This window comes from Bemisia tabaci, chromosome 4 (assembly GCF_918797505.1).
Source record: "Bemisia tabaci chromosome 4, PGI_BMITA_v3".
NCBI lineage: Eukaryota > Metazoa > Arthropoda > Insecta > Hemiptera > Aleyrodidae > Bemisia > Bemisia tabaci.
The window spans coordinates 5,679,755-5,699,664 of NC_092796.1; the positions used below are offsets into that span (position 1 = coordinate 5,679,755).

Sequence of the window (19,910 nt, forward strand, 5' to 3'; positions counted from 1 at the left end):
CACAGCAAAATAAACATTCAAGACGTTAAAGCAGAATGAATTTTTCGATTTTTGGGGGAAAAAAAAAAAAAAAAAAAAAAAAAAAAAAAAAAAACACTTTCCATGGCTCAGATATTGATTTTTGTTTCAAGTGACAGAGTGATGAATTGTAGCATTCATTCTGCAGATTCTGTATTCATGGAGATAATAAGTTTTAACATCACTCTAGAGTATATTTTTGGACTTCTGTGGAAATCATCTGTTTTAAGCAGTGCAAATTTTCATTTATAGAGGGCTAGTCAAACAAGCAGCTTCGAAAATATTTTTTGTAGGGTCATTCCACTTTCAAAAATCTTGAAAGATTAAGGGTTGTTTAAGAATAATGTTGGACCTTGTGGCCCCTTTTTAGAGTTCTCAATGGGGGGGGGGGGGGGGAGGGGGTTTGAAAATGTTGACAGATTCCAGCAGCTGTAAACTGGCTCTGAAGATATACTAAATTACATGGTACCACCAAATTGTCCAGCTCATCTGATAACAAGCTTTTCTTTCATGCTCTATAAGAAGACATTCTGGCATGAAGGAACATAATTAAAAAAATAAAAATAAAAATAAAATGAGAGACAAAGGCAATAACAAACACTTGGGTAATTTAACTTCTAATAAAACATTTTTATACACGGTTAAGTTTAACAACTTAACTTATGGTTATCAAAAAAGTCCAGCTTGTCACAATCTTATCAATCAAAACATAGAAGTAATCGTAACTATAAATTATAAATATGATGAAATCTGGGATAAGGAGACGTTCATCAGTTAAAGATTGAACTTGGGCAGTCGCATTCTCTTCCATTAGTAGTTAATGTTCATAACCAAAACATGCATTTAAACTAACAATAAGTTTAAATAGAGCTATCTCTTCAAGAATATAAAATAGAGGATGTCTGGGTTTTATGATAATTTAGAACTCCTTTGACACTTTCCCTAATCTTGACACAATATGAGAATAACAAACTCTACCCAGCAATTTTTCTGATTACCTCATTGCAGGGCATGAATTTCGGAAAGTTTCATGTTATTATACGTTTTACATGAGATTAGCCTATAAAAACACTCTGGGTTATTACTGCTTCACAAGTAATAACGTACATAACAGAAAATGATAAATATTTCCACCGAAATATCGATCTGCGCCCACATTTTTTCTTTCCCTTTGTGTGAACTATGGATGGCTCAATCAGTCCATAGACATTTCTTAATTTTGCTGATTGTTAGGTTGTGCAGCCAAGATTTGAAAGGGGCTGGGAGAGCTGCAACATGCTAGATTTGGGCCTTAGTATGTGAATGAGAGATGGCATACCTTATCCCAGAAATCGACATTGATACAAATTTGCAAGTTCCACTTTCTTGACAATTCATGTTACAAATATAAAGAAATATTAACAGGAACACCTCCAAACATTAAGTGGGGAAAATTTGACAACAAGTGCATACTGTTAGCTGCTTGTTGAAAAGATTATACACACATTCGTTCAAGTTGACTTGCAAAATGAACGAAAGACATATACTTAACAGAGTAAGAAATTGAGAATCTGATTCCCTACTTAGGATGGGGATATGAAAAAGTAATTTACAAAAATAGGTTCCCAATAGAAAAAAAAAACATTAGATACATACAAGATCATTTTACAGAGATGTGAAAAGGGGACGTTTTTCAAAGGGTAATGTTCTTATGTATCACAAACGTTATGCTCCACTAATAGTTTGGCCTGACATATCTGTAAACTCCCTAAATTGATTGTTATTTATAGCATACAGTGCGATAAAATTTGCTACGGACAGACACTTTGTACATTTTGATCTTATCCTGGTCGGGGCACAAAAATTACTGATATTACACAAAGGACTGACTGTGCAATTCATTTACTGGAAATACAATTTCACCGACACAAAAACTTGTAACTTCAACATTATTACTCGTACTTTGACTCTAAGCAACTGTACAATCAGTTTGATTGATAACATCAATAACCTAATTGATGATGACTTTATGAAAATCTGTCAGATAATGGTAATGACTGGTGAGAAATATTTAAAAAAAATAGATTAAAAAAACTTCCTTGAGAAAATAAAGCCTTAGAGCCATTGATAAAGTGCATAACACTCTAAGAGGGAGGGAGGCCTCGAAGAGCGTACATTTAGATTTTGAGTGTTAAAGGATAGGGGCCTGCATCACAAAAACGATAAGAGGGGGGGGGGGGTTAGAAAATCCAAAAATTGCGTTAAGTAATTGATGAACGGTGGCCCCCTTTCTTATCAAAAATCAGGAAATAATCTGATTGAGCTTTTAATCACCATTAAATATCCGCTGATTGTGAAACATATCATGAGCATATGTACTTAAACATTACTTTGAAAAAAGAATTTGACTCCTATTCTCTTGAAAATGTCGACCATGAACTACAATAAAACACAAATATTATGAATAAAAATATGTACTCCGATTATAGTGTTTTAAAAATGTCACCTCTCCTTCTGCTTTTCAGGAATCATTTTCTTGGAAATTTTCGGAGCATATTTTAGTGAGGGTAAAGAAAAATCACACAGAATTTCGAGCAAAGAAAGAGATAAAGAGAGGGGAATGAGCCATAAATCTGGGATGCCACAAACCAAGGCAATTTTGTAGTTCCACTGTTGATACCTAGTATCTGTTCGAAATAAGCGTTCCGAGTCAAAATCCTCTCATCAAGAATATCAAACAACGGCTCATATGCTGCTACATGAAATGAAGAGAAAGCACCATTTGTAAAGAACTGTTAATCTTGGTCTGACGTCAAGAAAAGTGAATAAGTCCATCTCACTGGAGGTATTTTCTAGCTATATGTAGCAGCAGCACTTCTGAAGTCATGATTCTACATTTTTCAAGTTCAACTGTTTCCAATTTTCCTTCCCCTCTTCTCAGTCAGTTTGTTGCACAACAAAAACTCTTAGTATGTCTCCATGTATTTCAAAATCTCGAACCGATAACTATTTTTAACAGTGTCAGGAGAAAGTAAACTTAAATTTCAACTGAATGCAACCATCATGTTCAGGAGTAGAGAGATGGCAAAAAATTAACAATTAGCTGTCTGAACAGCTATTAACTTTAAGATTCTCCAGAAAACATGAGAAAAACGCAAAAATATAAAAGTACACAAATTAAGATTCTAAAAGAAAAAGATTTTACAGGGCACCTTACAAAATTGACAAAATCAGAATAGAGAATTAGATGCGCAAAGAGACTAGGCTCTCATGATCAAACAGGCGTGAAGAGACCTCTGACAAGGGCGCAAATATACCCCTAACAAACGACTCTGTAAGTCTGATACATATACATAAGTGAATTTAGCACATATTTTAAATAGGATCATGCATTTGATAAGTTTTCTTCCATTAAAAAACCATGAATCATAAAAATAAAAAAATAAAGTCTGAATAACAGATAGTTTGCACGATACTGTTCATCATACAGTTAAAAATAAGAATATTATGGTGGCGGTAAAATGAATCGTTCACTTGCGAATTAATATTTATTCCTTAATAACACAGTCAAAATTTAAATAAATGCACTCACTCAAATTTGAAAACATGCCTTTCAAACTGTACACATTAACAGTGATTCTTTTTTTTTCCAAAAATTTTGCAACAGTATCCCCCGAGCAAACTTCCGTCTCAACACCGAACATAAAATAAGAAGCAAACTACAGCAAGACATAGATTTATCAGATTTCACAGGACTGACGAATCAATCTGTTACATTACGGAATCTGTTAATTTGAATGAGCTTGAAGCCCTTGAAGGGACTGGAAGATCGATCCATTAAATGGCGATCAAATAAATTGAGGTCTTCGTATTTCTTCTTTGCAGGTAGTGTAACCATTTAGTCTCCGATTTCCTTTTCTTGGGATCCTACTAACATGTCAACTGCCAGGCTAGACTTAATGCCTCCACAAAGATTATACAATGAAAAATCGTCCTACCAACTGAAATTACTTAGGAATAATGGGGGCTAATTCTGTATTCCAAGAATGTGCTACTGCTATTAGTCTTGTGTTTGTGCTTAAGCAGTAAAACCATTACATTTTCTTGGTACTCAATAATAAAAAAAAAAAGAGAAAGAAAATTGGGTGAGCTATTAAACCTGACATGACAGTTGACATACCATACTGAAAAGGGAGGTATTTAGACACCCACTGTTTTGAACAGATGCAAATAAATCATAGTTTTAGGTTAAGTTTCGACAAGAGTAGTCGTTGATACAACTCAGCTATTAAATCATAGAATAAATAGACTACGCCAACAGAAGCGAAAGCTCCGTAAGAACCTATGTTAACATTTTTCTTTCCGGGCTTGGTCAATCTTCGAACTTACTGAAACCTGATTTGAGGTTGACCTAAAATTATACAGTTGGAAAGAAACATATAATTTTAAGCAACTCTACAATACTTCTCCAGAATAACAGTCAACAAGTGTAAAAAAATCTCCTCTAATTCCTAAAACCGTCAGTATCTGTTATCAATCGGCCTCTCCAGAACGTCAACATGCCGCAGACGTGAACGGTACTTATTGACTCAGTTTCGCTTCGATGACATAAAAATGGCGGTGGCTTTCACTTCTGTTGACGTAGTCTATTTATTCTATGATTAAACTCTCAATTTGCTGACTACTTCATCGTAGGTATGCAAAGCTATTTTACTGTCATTTTCAATGATGCCAATTTGGCATTATGTGGCCTTCTTGAAAATTATGTGCGAGAGTATAGGCAGCAAAGATGTACATGAAAAATACAAAAAAAAAGGATTTATTACAATTAGAATGAAAATTAATTCAAGTTCTAATGAAATATCAACTTAAAATTACATCTGTGGACATACTAAGAATCAATCTCGGTCCACGTTCAACAAAGCCAATTTGCAGGGGAGGGGGGAGGAGGAGGCCTTAGTTTCTTTTACATTTAAGAATGAGCAAATGCTGCAAGCTATGATGTGAGGGATCACTTGAGGTTTCTCTGGTGACAAACACACATTCGCAATTTTAATTTCCGCAGAATTCGTAATCATTATCACAGGCGCACACACATAGCCATACAGGGAGGTAATACAGGGGACATGGAACGCTGGTTGCGCAATAACCACACACAAACAATTGCTTTCTCTGCAGAACACACTTTTGACACTATTTCACACTTAAACAAGGAGCACTTTTGACTGGATGAGCAAGGCTGTCTGGCTGATTTGTAAAATCTGGCGTTCTCGTTATCCGTTCTTGGGGACAACCAGGCAACCAGGCTCGGGCGGATTGGAACGAACCTGATTGGGTTAGTTCATCACGATGCAACTAAATTTTCCAGTTCTTTGATGAGATCATTTTCTTTGTTGATTTTGTCTAATTGGTTGGGGTTCATAAGCTGGCCCTCTGATTGCAGTTCTTTCAGTTTCGTGATTTGGCCCAATTTCTGAAACAAAGGAAACAGGTTTAATTATTCCACTGCATGGATGCATCATTAGTTGTGACACATTTTTTTAAATCAACGCTGCCAGAGAAGTTTGAATCACCATGATCAAGAGCAAAGTAGCAGAGAGAGAGAATATTATTAACAAAAGAAGGTTTTAGATTCGAAGACTGATCATGACTGGTATGTACTGATTTTTTTTTGGAAAGAATAAAACTAAGTATGTCTATAATTTTTATCAATTAAAATGAGAAAAAAAAAATACTTTCGAGAATAAGCGGATCATTAATCCTGATTTCTGTGAGAGACCCATCCACACAAAAACCAAGAAATTTGGCACCGGTTAACTTTGGATATTATTTTATTTGATGTTCCTTATAGTTTCCTGTGCACAATGAGCTCCAAAAATCAAACTTTCAATGAGTAAATCTCAAGAAAAACAGGGCTTCTTTCAGTACTTTTAAAATCTCCAAACACCTTGTTGGTGCTCAAAGAGAGCTTTTGTTTTCTTGCAAAAGTAGCGGATAAAAGGGACAAAAAGAACCAAATTCCTACAAATGATAATGTCCGCAGTGCAGTATCCACACAGACATAGTCACAGCCGCGAATCTGTATTAGATATGTGTAAAAAAAGGCTGATAATTTACTTTTCAGCCCTGTATTCCTCAAGATTGAGACACAGAGTGTTTGATTGTAAAAGCTAATTTAGCTCAAAAGGTTGTGAAGAACATTCTACAGATTAGTATTAAAATTTAGCCAGGGCCGAATTTTGGGTAGAGTGCATGGTCCTTTGCCATTTGCTTTGATCGGTGAAATATTGTTCATCAAAAGAATATCCAATCAATCTTTTGAATGTTTATTTACTGGATATGGATCTTCATGGATCTCTATGGAGAATTGCTTTCTTGCTCAAGATTTACCTTACGTTTGCTCCACATGGGTGCAGAAAGTGCCTTTTGGCTAAACATTTCAAGCCATCCAGAATTTTAACCTCACTCACTTCCGAATCACTTTCCTGTTCAGAATCACGCAAGAGAAACAAGAAAAAAAAGAAACAATTTGTTGTTTCAAACAAAATACGACTTAACTTACGTTTTTGACTTTCTTGATTTTCTTGACTTTTTCCGGATCATCAGAGTCAGTGATGTAAGCATCATGATTCCCATTGCTGGCATGGCTATTAGAAGTTGAGAGTGCGGTGGCAGCCGCAGGTTTCTTGTTCGATTTGTTGGCAGGTGTTAAAGGCGTGCTGATTTCAACAGTTTGTTGCTCTAACTGGCGTTGTTTGGCATTTTTCTTGGATTCCTTCTTCTTTTTATTTTTAATTGCACTTGCTGTGAAAACATGAGTGAATACAAATAAATAAATAATAAAAGGCAAAAAGAAAAAACGAGAGAACGAGATGACTGATTCAAATCACTTCACTTAAAGCTCGAGAACTCCAAAACTTTGATACCTGGGCGAGATGCCCAATTCTTGTTTAATAATGGTTCCAAACCAGGACCTTGAAGGTTTTCACCTTATAAACTTTTAATTTTGCATACTCATCGACTGGTCAAGTTTCTACTATAAATGTTTCGTCATAATTCATTTTGATTCCTCAATAACTGTAAAAAGTTTAGGTTTCCCTCATCCGGACCTTCAAAACTCAAAACCTCAATAAGCTGAAATCCTACATAACTAAAATTTTCTTTTTGTTTCCTTTCACGGTTGAGCTATTAAAGTTTGACTGAGAAAAATTTCTGGCTAAAAAAATGCTAAATTGCCATCTAACTTCTGAAAGAATGTGAGTGGGCAAATCAGAAAAAAGGTGAGAGTGTTTAGAAATGACTCACCACTAGGCTCTACACTTTTGACTGCTCCGAATCCAATTTTAGCACCATCGGCAGCTCTATTTCTGGCTGATGGGGGTACATACACTTGTTTAGAGGCTGAAATTAATGGGAAAAAGTCATCAATATACCAGTCATTTCATATTAATTGTTTGAAAAACTGTTTGAAAATATGGACTCCAGGTAAACTGAAAGCTCCCAGGAAAAACTTTGGACAAGAAATGAAGATTCTCTACTCAAATATTACGACTGATTCACCTCTTGGCTCAGTGCTAGAAATCTGATACAATTGGAATATTGAAACATTCTTTAAGGTACAGGAAGTTGTTAGGCTTGAAAAATTTTGAGGAAATTTTCCTGAGAAGATTCCAGGAGGCTTCTTTTTTTTTTTATTAGTATTAAGTGACCTTTCACAAGAAAATATACTCTTTGTTTCTAAATTTGAATAAGGTAGCAAATACAAACAACCAAGTAGTTTGTAACTTATCTAAACATGTGATTCCAGGAAGCTTCGCAACAAAATAAGTTAGCCGTCTTTGAAAGTTTTAGAGAATCTCGAAAGTATTCTCTGCTATACTTTCACTTTTCCTCACTAAATAGAATCGCCAATCCATTCAGTAAATGTAAGGTGATATTTCGATTATTCTTTTATGAAATGGAGTCCGGGCAAGCATTATGTAATTTCTTAGGAGAGGGGGAGGGGCGTCTAGCACAGCGTTAAGAAGCTTTACCCTGGGGGGGGGGGGGGGGGGTCAAAAAACTGCAAAGGCTTTACGTAATTTAGAGACAGCCGCTTTTCAGACATTTAAAAAATTCCCACATTTTTCTGGAGATAGGAGATTGAGAAGATTTGGGAGTTTAAAAAAAAAAAATGAGAAAATATGTCAGAAAATCGAGAGAGTTTGAAAAAAAAAAAATAGGATAATAATGTTAAAACGATGATTTCTTCTCTGATTTCTCTTACAAATTGAATTTCTCTCATTGTTGAATAGATTCTGAGGAACCAAAGAAAATTACCAGTAGGTTGACTTGATTTGATGCCTTCAACAGCTTTATAACTAACAGGGGCTGTTTTAAATGTTCCTACTGGGAAAGATTGCCACTGCACATCCCATAATTCTTCTTGTTTATTCCAAGGACGTTCATACAGAAGAGCACCGCTATAATGCCATATCCTAAAACTGTCAGAGCAAACCACAAAAATGTCATTTAAAATAAGCTGGATGAACGATAAACATGATGATTAAATTATTTCCATTAATGAAAGAGCTCTTTCTACGTTATGTCAATAGTCTTAGCTTTGATTCAGTTACTGAAAAAATGGGGATTCAGAAAATATTTACATATACTTCTTACTTTGGTTTTGCTTGACATGTGTCTGATACACATAAAAAGGAAGTGAATAGACTTCCTAAAACATCAAAAAAGTCTGAAATTCACTTTTCAATGCACACTTAATGACACGCTTCACAGTAATTCCTGTGACCCAAGCAATTTTACTTTGTCACCTATGACCAGGTTTGCCCAGGAAGAGACGTAAGAAAACCAAACCCTAATAAACAGGCAATCTGGGAAGCTAATCCCGACATTGGATTTCAATCGTTTTTAAGCATTTGATTTCTCCTCATTTTATGGTTTTGCCAAAATAAAGGCCTTAAATAAATTGAGGCACTGGATGGGAAAAGGTCACTTCTCGATTGCGGTGTTTCAGAATCGCTGTTGCTAATTAATCCCTTGAAGAGGAATTTAATGTGTGATTTTTCCAGCATTCTTTCCATAGAAAATTTTAGAATCATAAGGAATATTCAGTAAAATTTTTAGTGAATGGATGCATTCACTTTCCTTACAATGAATGACATATTAGAGGGGACTCTGAAACACTGCAACCGAGAAGTGCCCTTTTTGAATCCAGTGCCTCAATTGTAATCGTACATGAGGAAAATTTGTATCAGTTCCCCAGATGGTTTACTTATATACACTCAGAAAACAGTGTAAATCACAGCAAGCCTCTAGGTTTTTTCATGTCACAATTTTTAGGATGAGGAATTATAGAAAATGATGTTTAAAAGAGGACGGGCATTGCGTTAAAATTCCTACCAGAAGTTATCAAATTACTTCCATTACAATTAGATAATCGTAGAAGTCATATGCGATTATGAGCAGAGAGTTTGAGGTCATTGAAAAAATAAGAAGGCTGCATAAAAACTGGTTTTCTCCTAATGCAACATTTTGTCAAGAATTAAAACCCTAGATAAGGTTACAACATTCTTGCCATGAATTGAGGACACCCCACCAAGAACAGCCTATAACTGGAAACCCGGTTTTGAGAAAAACGCATTTAAAGTTTTGTTTTTGATGTACTGCGCAGACTTTTCTATGCAGGTACCCTGTTTTGGTGTTTTTGGGTGACCGAACCCTTCTATTGAAGGATACCGGGTAGATTTTGCGATACATTTTGGGTTGACACTCTAATATATTTACAATTAATTTAAAAAAGCGGTTTATAGGCCATTATTACATTCAACAGTCATTTTGGTGGCAATATGAAGTATAAATAATTTTAATCACGCATGATTAACGCAAAATGAAAGAATATCGATAGTGAGTAAAGAAAGGGGTAACTAGCACCTTATAGGCCTTTAAGTTTATAGGCCCCTATTACGCCCAACAGTCATTTTGGTGGCAATATGCGAAGTACACATTTTTGGAGGAATGGATAGTTTGAGAGGAGAATACATTATTTCAATAGCTCGTTCTTCTGAAATAAAAACAAACCTTTATAAAATGAGATAAAAAAATCGAGCCATCACTATCGCCGCGTCGATGCCTGCGAACCGAGAATGATAAGGCCGAGCGTATAGGTCGTTCTTGCACCCATCGATCCAGAGGCCTGACTTAGCTCGGGAAAAAAAGGTTTTTCGACCTCGAGCCGTTACCTATCTATATTCTATCGCTACCACAGCATAGTCCAGGGTACGTAGAATCCGAAAAGCAGATGGGCGAAATAATGACCTATACGCCTATAGGCTGTTCTTGGTGCGGTGTCCTCAATTGTAATATTTGAGTTGATTTTTTGTTAAGAAAGCGTACCCATTGTTTACTCGGAGTCTAGGTGCAGTGGTGGCTGTCATATAGTGAACTCCATCTGGTGACCAATGCAGTAAAGTGGTATCTGGTGCATCAGACTTTGCTATCAGTTTGTGACTCTTGACATCCCAAGTTTCCACCATCCCCGGCAGATTTCCAAAACCTCCTAATAAAACTAGTACACAGTAGTCAAGGAGAAACACTTAAACAAATGTTCATTCAAAATTGAGTAATTATTTTAGATTGAATAAAAATTATTGTCGGAAGTTTCGTGAGAAAGTTTCCTTTCGGTGAATTGAGAGAGTGCTGTCTAAACAGCATTGAGTTCATAGAAATTTGTTAGTGAAACAGCTATCATCATCACAGTATACATCAAAGTTCGCACTAAGTGCGAGACCATGTATCTCTGTCTGCGGTGTTGCAGCCTTCCTGCCATATTTCCTTTTTCTTGGAAAGACAAATCACCGTATTTTCTGGGAAATTTCCTTGAGTTTTCTGTTCTATTAGTAGAACATTCTGAATAAATTTCACTACATAAAGTTGGTTTTGATCTCTCCAAAGAAATAAAATACATAGGAGTAGAAATATTTTAACATCGCAATAGAGATACGTGGTTTCTCACTTTGATATGGACTGCGAGGATGCATTGAGCTTATAGTCTAAACACAAAATTTTTGCACAAACATTGCTTCTTCCTTAATTTGCCTGGATACATTTTTTTTTTTTTTTTCAAATTTTAGGATAAATGATTATGTGGCATAAGGGGCTGAAAGCCTAGTATTGAACCCCTCCACTTCTAAAGTGTAATTAGTGCTAACTCACTAATTCTTTTTAGTCACTGTCATGCTAATTTTCTTACTTTAATTAATTTACTTCAACTTTCGTCACGGCAGAGAATGGTCATGTGACTGAGCAAAAACACCCAAATTGTATTCATTTCCGCAATTTCAGCCTTGTCAAACCCATGCTTTGGGAAATTTGTCATACTTTACTGTTTGATTGGGATGTCCAGCCCTTTTGTACTTTCATCGAGCATCATCATCTGTATTTTTTTATCCAAAATCAAGCTTAAATTAATTAAAACCCTACGTTCTTCCACTGTGTAGTTGGTTGCCCCTTTAATTATAGCAGGATAAGATTCGAGGAACTTTGCTCTGGACAACAATCGGTACGGAGGTAATGTGAGAGGAGGTGCGTTGGGAGACTGCAGGCTGAGAAAAAACACGTCGTGACCAAAATTGATTGAAAAGGATATTATTTCCGAGTGGATTAAAATGAACCGCATTCCTTGGTGATTCACCAAACTCGAAGACAGGTTCAGCCTTGGTGTTGAACATAGTTGCCTTGGAAGGCATTAACCCATAGATGACACAAAATTCATGGCCGAGAGGATTCCAGGCAACACTGTAAACTGGTCCGGTAGCATCTGTAATCAAGAAAAGAATGTTAACTGTGCTGCTTACTTTAAGTTAATTGTTACAAGAGAAGGAGCAATTTTTCAGGTGCATCATTTTAATCTTCCGTTGACAGATTTTGTTGATTCTTTCCTGGGTAATTGTTAAAACCAAAGTATTTATAGCAAAACAAAATTTGAGGGGGGAGGGGGAGGAGGATTTGATTTCTGCCAGATCTAAGCAGGCACAAGTTCTTGAGGACCCTGACTTTCAAACTAATCCTAAATGAAAAGAGAAAAACACCCTCTTTTCGCAATTCAAGATAACTGCCTGAGGGATTCAAATCTGATGAAATCAAGATAAGTGAGTGCGATACATTGCTTTGGCACTTGAGACTGCCTGGACTTTTTCGATGTTTTTTCGATCATACAAATCAGCATCTTGTAATTGGTTTACAAGATTTATCTAAGTAAGCCCAAGCAATACGGAAACACCAAAAACTCAATTTCCGATTCTTTGGCGCTTAAGTCTTTTGGAGAATGATTAATTCAATTGTGTATAAATAGCTTTGACTTTTTGAACCAGATTTGAAATTCAAAGTTTACTTTTAAATTTTTCGTTCTGCGTAGCTTACATTTTATTTTCTCTCCATTCGGAACTCTGCCCGATGAAGAAAAGTCATTTTTCCGTTTCTCCTTCAGTGTGACCCATTTGAGAGTATGTGGATAACTTTTAATTCTTAAAAACATGATACCTCACCAGTCAGCTGTCAAAATGAATTAGGTTTGAAGCTTACTTGTTAACACCATCGCACTATCTCCTTTGATGCTCAATAGGAACAGGCCCTGCTTCCCATAATACGAAGCACCAGTTTTGTCTACTTCTGTGGAAGTGAGGATCAGGACTTCTTTACCGGTGGAATTCCAGAAAAAATCTACTTTATCAGCCTGGAAAGAAAATCACCATCAGTTAAAATATTAAAATACAGTTAAAATGTTACCATTACGTTGTTCCGTAGTTAAAAATTTCTTTCATTCATCACAGTTCTAAAGATAGTGAAACTCCTTGAATCTTTTACATAAAAGCAGAATTTTTTTTCTTTCACTTTTTCAAAATTGAGGCCTGACCTCTTATGACGTTAACAAAAAAAAAACAAGGCTCAATTTAGAATTTTGAATGCTTAAAAACCCTTGCCTATTTTTGATGCAAGCTCAACTGACACTTAGGTATCTTATAGATTTGAACAGCTGCATCAGTAAGTCAAGAAGGACCACACAGATATTCTTGATAAGTCAAATTTATGGCATTCTAACACCTCCAATGAGAGTTCTGTAATTTCTGCCAAGCTATTCAACTAATTCCTTACTTTGAGTTTCTATTCAAACATGCACTGTTCTTTATTTGTAGCAAAGGAGATGTTCATAACATATGCAATACTAATTTTTTTATTTTTTGAACCCCCTCCCCTTGTATCACTTTGGTGACATAAGTCCCTATTCTTTAACCTGTAAAACCAAAATGGCTTGACACTCCCTTCGGCCCACCTCTCTCCGGAGTGTTATATATTTTATGAACTGCCCCAAACAACACTACGGCAGTTTCATCACAGCAATGTTTGATAATATACTTACTTGGAAAAACGTTTTTTGTGCCAAAGATCCACTTAAATCAAAATTGGGATATTGGTATAAACGACAAACAGAAGGTTGACCTGCCGGTGCTGAAACCCAATAAGAAACAAAAATGAGGATGAAAACGGAATTGTTCCAATGAGATGGGATAGGGTAAAAATATGAGAGTCAACACAAACATTTTCCATGATGGCAAGTCATACATTGGGTGAAGAAATCAATGGCAGATCATCAGAAATCGTAACCTCAGCTCAAAAAGAAGAATGGAGGGATGGCATAGTTTAACTAAATAGGTAGATGAAAAAATTTAAAATTTGGCTGAACAAATAGATTGCAAACTTGTGGCAGATCCACTGTCGTATCCTGCAAACTTAGCAGCAACTTTCTGCGCGGCTAAATCATCTTGTTCTTACAGAAGATGAGTAAAAGTTTAGATTACATTTCTCTTTAAATCTCTTAACTTTAATTAAGTACGCCAGGTTATTTATCATTATCAGATTGCTTGATTTACATTCAAGAGGCATAACTCACGCGACATACATAGTTTACTTTCTTGAAGAAACCTGTTGATTGAAGTTTGAAATGAGTTACCTGGTAAATAAAAAACAAAGTGATGAGGTGCTTTCCCTGGAGATAGTGCAAAATTAGCTACTTTAAGAGATTTTGATTTCACTTTGATCTCATCAAAATTAGAGTCTTCATAAACGGCCAGCTCAGCACCGTTAATCAGTCTTGCGCACAAGTGCTCATCAGAACTCCACTGCGGATCCCTGAAAATTTTTTAAAACAAAGAAGTCTTAAAATACTTAACTGTTTGTAATCTTGAAAGAGTCTGCTGATTCCGAGAAAAGATTAAAAAAGGCATACGAATACCTTACAAAAATTAGGTTTGAAATGAGATGTTTATTGCAACGTAGAGACAGGTTCAATTTTATTCCTGAGTGCACAGATAAAATACTTGGAGGTTAGTATGTGGCAACAAATGTTGATTATACCTAGCAACACATTTCTAAAGGAGAGGTGTAGATACAAGGGTTCAGAAAACGCATATTGTAACAAAACATAGACTCTTCAACGCATGGACTGACTGCTTTGCATAGCAGATTCATGGGGCACTCCTGGACGTTGACATATGTGCCTATAAATTGATATGATGGATTTAAAGCTTTTTCACGCCTTTCTTTCCTCCCCAGGGTGTCTAGTTTTTTTCATTTTGGGAAATCCTGATTTTTTGCAGAAAAAATTAAAATTTCTGCATCTTAAAGCAGAACTCAAGAATTAAGTTGAACGGTGAATGTAACTTAAAAATAGCTCAATAGCTCAATTGACCTCAAATCCTGATCGGGAAAATCCTGACGCTCAACACCCTGCTTTTTGTTTTCTAAACTCATTATTTTGCTGAATGCTGTTATTTTACAGCACCTAGAGTCAAAGGAGCCAACACTCACCATGCTGTATGCTTTTTATGAACGAAAGCCTTCACCAGTTCTCCAGTTTCAGACCGCCATATACTTAAGTTAGGAGATCCCTCTGGGTTTGCTGCTGACACTGCAATAAATCAAGAGCCATGTGAGTTGGTAGAGTCAACGAGCTCATGCGAGATTATATTTATAGGAGGGGAAGGAATTATTTCTCAAATGAAATAAAGCTAAGCTGATAAGATGACTTGTAGTGAAAAGTTGATGTGATTTAAATGTTGTAAAATGAAATCTAACTCTGGCACTGCCAACGTTATTTTGCCATGATGTTCCTGTTGAGCTGGAAAACCCAGCAAAAAAGTGGAGATTCTAATTCTTCAAACTACGGTTTCTGCCGTTCGTAGGCAGCGCTTCCTAACAGTTAGGTACAAAATTAGTTCCTTCGCGGACCAACGGACAGCGCCTCTATCGGACAGAAATGCAATGAAAACACAACATTCAAAACTCCGGTCATGACTGCTCCAGCCTAGGACTATCAACAAAAACATGGTCATTGCGACTGCTTTTGCAGTGAATGGTATTATTGTCTGTTAGAGATAGGAGCCTTAATAAATCAGAATTGTATGCACTAAGTGGGGACGAAATAGCTGTCCAACCCTTGGTACATGTACACTCACTAAGTCAATCCTTTACTGCACAAAGGGTTGGACATCAATCTTACGTCAGCGCTCACCTGTAGAATGGTTCTTTGTTCTAGCACTGGGGAAATTGAACCGATATTTTTCTTTAAAGTCCAAGCGCCAATACTAAGTTTCAAGAGAAACAGGAAAAACTGTGCCATTTAACATGCGCTCAATCTTCCGAGTCCAAAAAAGTGTACAGGTTTGAAGAACATCAACTAAAACTGTGCTCAGAAGATTGAATACAACTTAAAAGGCATGCTTTCTTCTGTTTTTCTTGAAAATCGAATTTTGGCGCTTGGGTCCTCAAGAAAAAAATCAGTTCAATTCGCACTTGTCAAGTATGGAGGGCTGAAGCCTCCTGCGTGACAAGTCTAGGATGTGACAGGTGATGAGAAGTGAGACACTCAGATCCTGCCAAATAGTGTGTATTATTCCAATTCTTTCAGGTTTCTCTTGTCTTGGACTATCTGTAATCGACAGCGCTATATCCTTCCTTACTTCCTCAAATCGAGATTCTGGGTTTCATTATTAAGTAAGTGAGGGTTACAAGCTACAATTCTTCGCTCTATGAACTGAAAACGGTTATGTACCAGAAGAAAGTTAATGATTCGTCAAGTTTAAAAACTTACCTGCAAAAGGTTCCCATGACATTAAATAAGTTTCCTTGGGCGAAAACTTAAAGAACTGCGTCTTGGGTTTTGGAATCTCTGCGACAACTCCCCATGTTGCAGTGTTCACAATCGTGATCCTAATAACAACATACCACCAATTAATTTAATCAAATAAAACATATTCCAGAACTGACAGAATTTTCTTCCTATGAATGGTCACCAATGCTGAAAATGAAACAGACCCATCAATTATGACGTTTGATTTGATTGAGGGGGGGGGGGGGACATGTTGCTAGACTTCATTCAAATTTAATTAACTTGCCAATTTTTTTCTTTTTTTTTCCTGGTAAAATTAATTTGAGAAATGCGCATTTAAAATCATAGTAATTCATTACCTTAAAGCTGAAGCTTGTGTGAGGGAGTTACTACATACATGGGTACAGTAACATCATTTTCAGTTACTTTCAAAAATGCTGTAACAGTGAGAATACCTGAAATTATTATTTTTTTTTTTTTGGCTCTTCACGTAAAGTTATCCAAGATTCCGCATTAACACGAACATGTTTTACTATTTTGTGATGCGTCTGGTCAAAAAGTTTTTGCAGTCTGCGTTTTGTAAAAAGAACCCTGCATAATAAAGAGGGCTCGATGGACTTCTCCAGGGTTTCCATAATTTCTTCATTATTCGATGCCCTGACTTTTCTTGCTCGCTCCTGACTTTAAAATTGATTAATTTCCTGTCTTCCCCAAACCTTTGCACAAATTTTTCGCTTGGATTTTTTCTATTCAATTATGCTGCATCCTGCTGAGTGTTGCGTGCAATGCACCCTGACTTTTCCGTGTTGCCCTAAATTTCCAGATTTTCCTGACAACATAAAACCCAGCTTTTGGCACATTTTGATGAAACCTTAGAAGGATGTAATTAAGTTCATTATTTGGTCAAAGCGAAAAAATTTGGTGGTTCCATCAAGTACGAACCAAAATATATAAGACCGAGTAAGTTACTTGTTTTGCTTTCTTGCCTAGACCACTTGCTTCATGGGCAATTAGGTGCTCATGAGCTTGGCTGTTACCCTTTCTTTCCCCCGTGTCTGTCAATTCTGATTAGTCTTTAATCAGAACTTGTAGGTATGCTTCTTTATCTTGGAATGAAAAGGGAATGAAACCTTTCACCGCACGTTATTCTCAATCCTCCTATTTCCTGCCAACCTTCTTAATTTAGCTTTTCCACTCCTTCATAAAAACGCATATTCAATCGTGAAAATTTCGGCTTCAACCAGACTGGATCACCAAATTTTTGGGCTTTGCCCTAATGCTGAACTTATCTGGATAACCCATTAACCCATTTGCCTCATGTGAAGAGTTTCCTTGTCACCGGGCGCCTAGGGGATAATCTCAGCTGACGAGTTAATTCGCATCGGCGTTAATTGGTCCCAGCGTTGCGACGCTTGAGATGCCATCCATCGGAAAAGTGAAAAAACACTGCCAAAAAAATTGCATAGCAACGCCGATAGATGCCGCGAATTAACTTGTCAACTGAGATATGTCCCCCATGCACGCTGACGAGTATACTCATCAAAAGAGGCGAATGGGTTAAAGTTTCATCAAAATAGACTGAGAGCTAGTAAGCCCCCTTTGGAGTGCAGGGTTCTTTTCTAGTAGCAACTTACCCTGAGGTCCCGACCCAGGCGAAGTACTTTCCTGCTGGACTGAACAACATGGCCTTGCATGATTTGCTCTCCACCCTCGAGAATCCAGGTACCAGTTCATAGTTGGGTGGGCCCTGGTTGATTGATATACCAGTTGAGCCTCGCACTGCAAGAAAAAAACAGAAATTAAATTAAGGAAAGAAGATGAGTTTTGAGAGTAACAGAGGGTTTGAAAGTGACATCAGGCAGCTATGAATACTGGCGACAATCAAACGCTCCTCTCATGAATAAAACACTAACTTGCGAACGAAAACTCAAAATTATCAAGTCTTCTCGCCTCGGGCTGATGCGATTCGACACATTTTATGCAATATGAAAATGGGTACCTTAGGAGAACAAACCTATAAGAACTAAAGTGATGGTTCATAAATCTTGTTAAATGAGCCATACTAACATAAGAGAGCAGGACGACTGCTGATGGAGCAGTGCGCTCAAAAGGCATATGCTGCGCATTCATTATTCACAACAATGGTTAATTCTAAGGATGAACTGGTCTGTGGTGTAGCTTCATGAAATGAAAGGATTTCTTGGCTTAATATAGCCCTGGAATTCGAATAAGATAAACGGACATGATGAGTAATTTAGTCCCTAACTGAGAGAGGGAGGGTGAGGTAATGCTGATGAGGTTAGGTTAGGGTGTAGGAACAGCCCTGCGGCGTTCAAGCGATAAAACCCACTTTCAGAAGAATCAAAATTAGCCGGTGTAAAGTCCTTGCGACCAAGCACCCAGAAGATGTCAAACTTGGACATTCTGACCAGAAATAGGGCAGCAGAGACTCATATGGTGCTAATCTGTTGGCAAAAGCTAGTCGCGGGGGACCACCGAATTTGGTCATTTCGTTGATGAAAGCAACACTTTCTTAACTGCAAATCATTTACAGCATCTCAGGCTGGAATCGGTACGAAAATAAAAGTGAAAAATTTCTATTCCATCAAATTTACCTGCAAGGCATGGGATTTTCGACGTCGCCATGATTCGATGAGCACTTGCACTAATATATCTATATATCTCACTCGCAGTCCAGTGTTGCCAAACCTAAAGTGAAAGTAAATAAAAGTCTCTCGAAGTAAGTACCGGATATCACTTGCGTTATCAGTATCCGGTTTCCTGTTCTTATCCTACTGAGGACTGAGGGTTTCCTCCTTCATTCATTTCATGCCTACTGCTGTAATATGTCACACATTTTGAGACAACTGGAGAGAAAGATAGTTAGTTTTGAGGCAGTAAAAATTAATGAACGTTTTTTACACGCAACTCTATGCAGCATCGAATTTCATAATGATATCATATGAGTAATGATGACAAGACCTGAGCAGTAAACCACTCGTACAATCAGAGGAGGCAGAAAAACCTTCCAAGATCTAATATGAGGAGTCCTGAAGAATTTCACCGAAAATTTTTTGGTTCGACTTACCTCAAAAAAAAAAAAAAAAAAAAAAAAATTAAAACACTATAAAAAAGTTTTCAATTATAGTATTTTAAATTTGAAAATTATATGGCTATCAAAGAGTTTAAAAATTTTTTTGGGGCCTGATGTCACTCATACTGTGAATTTTCTAATGGATGAGATGTTTGTAAAGTAGGTGCCTTAAGAACATCGACCGTTAATTGTCATTAAGCTTTCATAAATATTTGGGGTTTTTCATAAGCTCTCATTAACTTTGAAATTTCAGTTCTTGACATGGCCATCTTTCCCTAAGAAAATTCAGCGATAGTTAGCAAGTCATTTTTGCGTGTCTCTCGTCACAAAATTTATAAGTTTGATCCACCTTGAGAAAACTTGTTTGCTGACATGCATGATCAATGGTGTGTAGGAAAAATGATGGAAGGATTCAGATCAATCTTGCAGGTTCCATTTTAAAATAATCTTACGTTCCCTTAGAGAACTATTAATTTGTAAAATGTTTTCTAACCTACCGATCTGAATGGAGACAGAATGTGAACTTAACCTACTGATACAACTATCCTCAAATTTTAGGAGCTTCATCGAACGGGATGAGAGGTTGAAAGCTTACCATTACATGTAAAAAAAATTCACAGAAGAAACTAAATTGTTGAAACAAAGATTCATCGAATT

The 19,910-nt window shown here is 36.6% G+C and overlaps 1 protein-coding gene across 1 annotated transcript; it reads right to left on the reverse strand.

Annotated features, from left to right (window-relative positions):
- Positions 1–627: 627 nt before the first annotated feature.
- Positions 628–18,925, reverse strand: eIF2A (eukaryotic translation initiation factor 2A). The gene is made up of 13 exons (XM_019042614.2): positions 18,775–18,925; positions 17,794–17,938; positions 16,142–16,260; positions 14,860–14,959; positions 14,003–14,181; positions 13,412–13,500; positions 12,577–12,727; positions 11,642–11,812; positions 10,390–10,564; positions 8,317–8,480; positions 7,303–7,398; positions 6,560–6,801; positions 628–5,470 (listed from the first exon to the last, which is right to left on the reverse strand). Exons 1-13 carry the CDS (start codon positions 18,803–18,805, stop codon positions 5,342–5,344), a joined length of 1,791 nt encoding a protein of 596 aa, XP_018898159.2. The 5' UTR covers positions 18,806–18,925; the 3' UTR covers positions 628–5,341.
- Between the last annotated feature and the right edge of the window lie 985 nt (positions 18,926–19,910).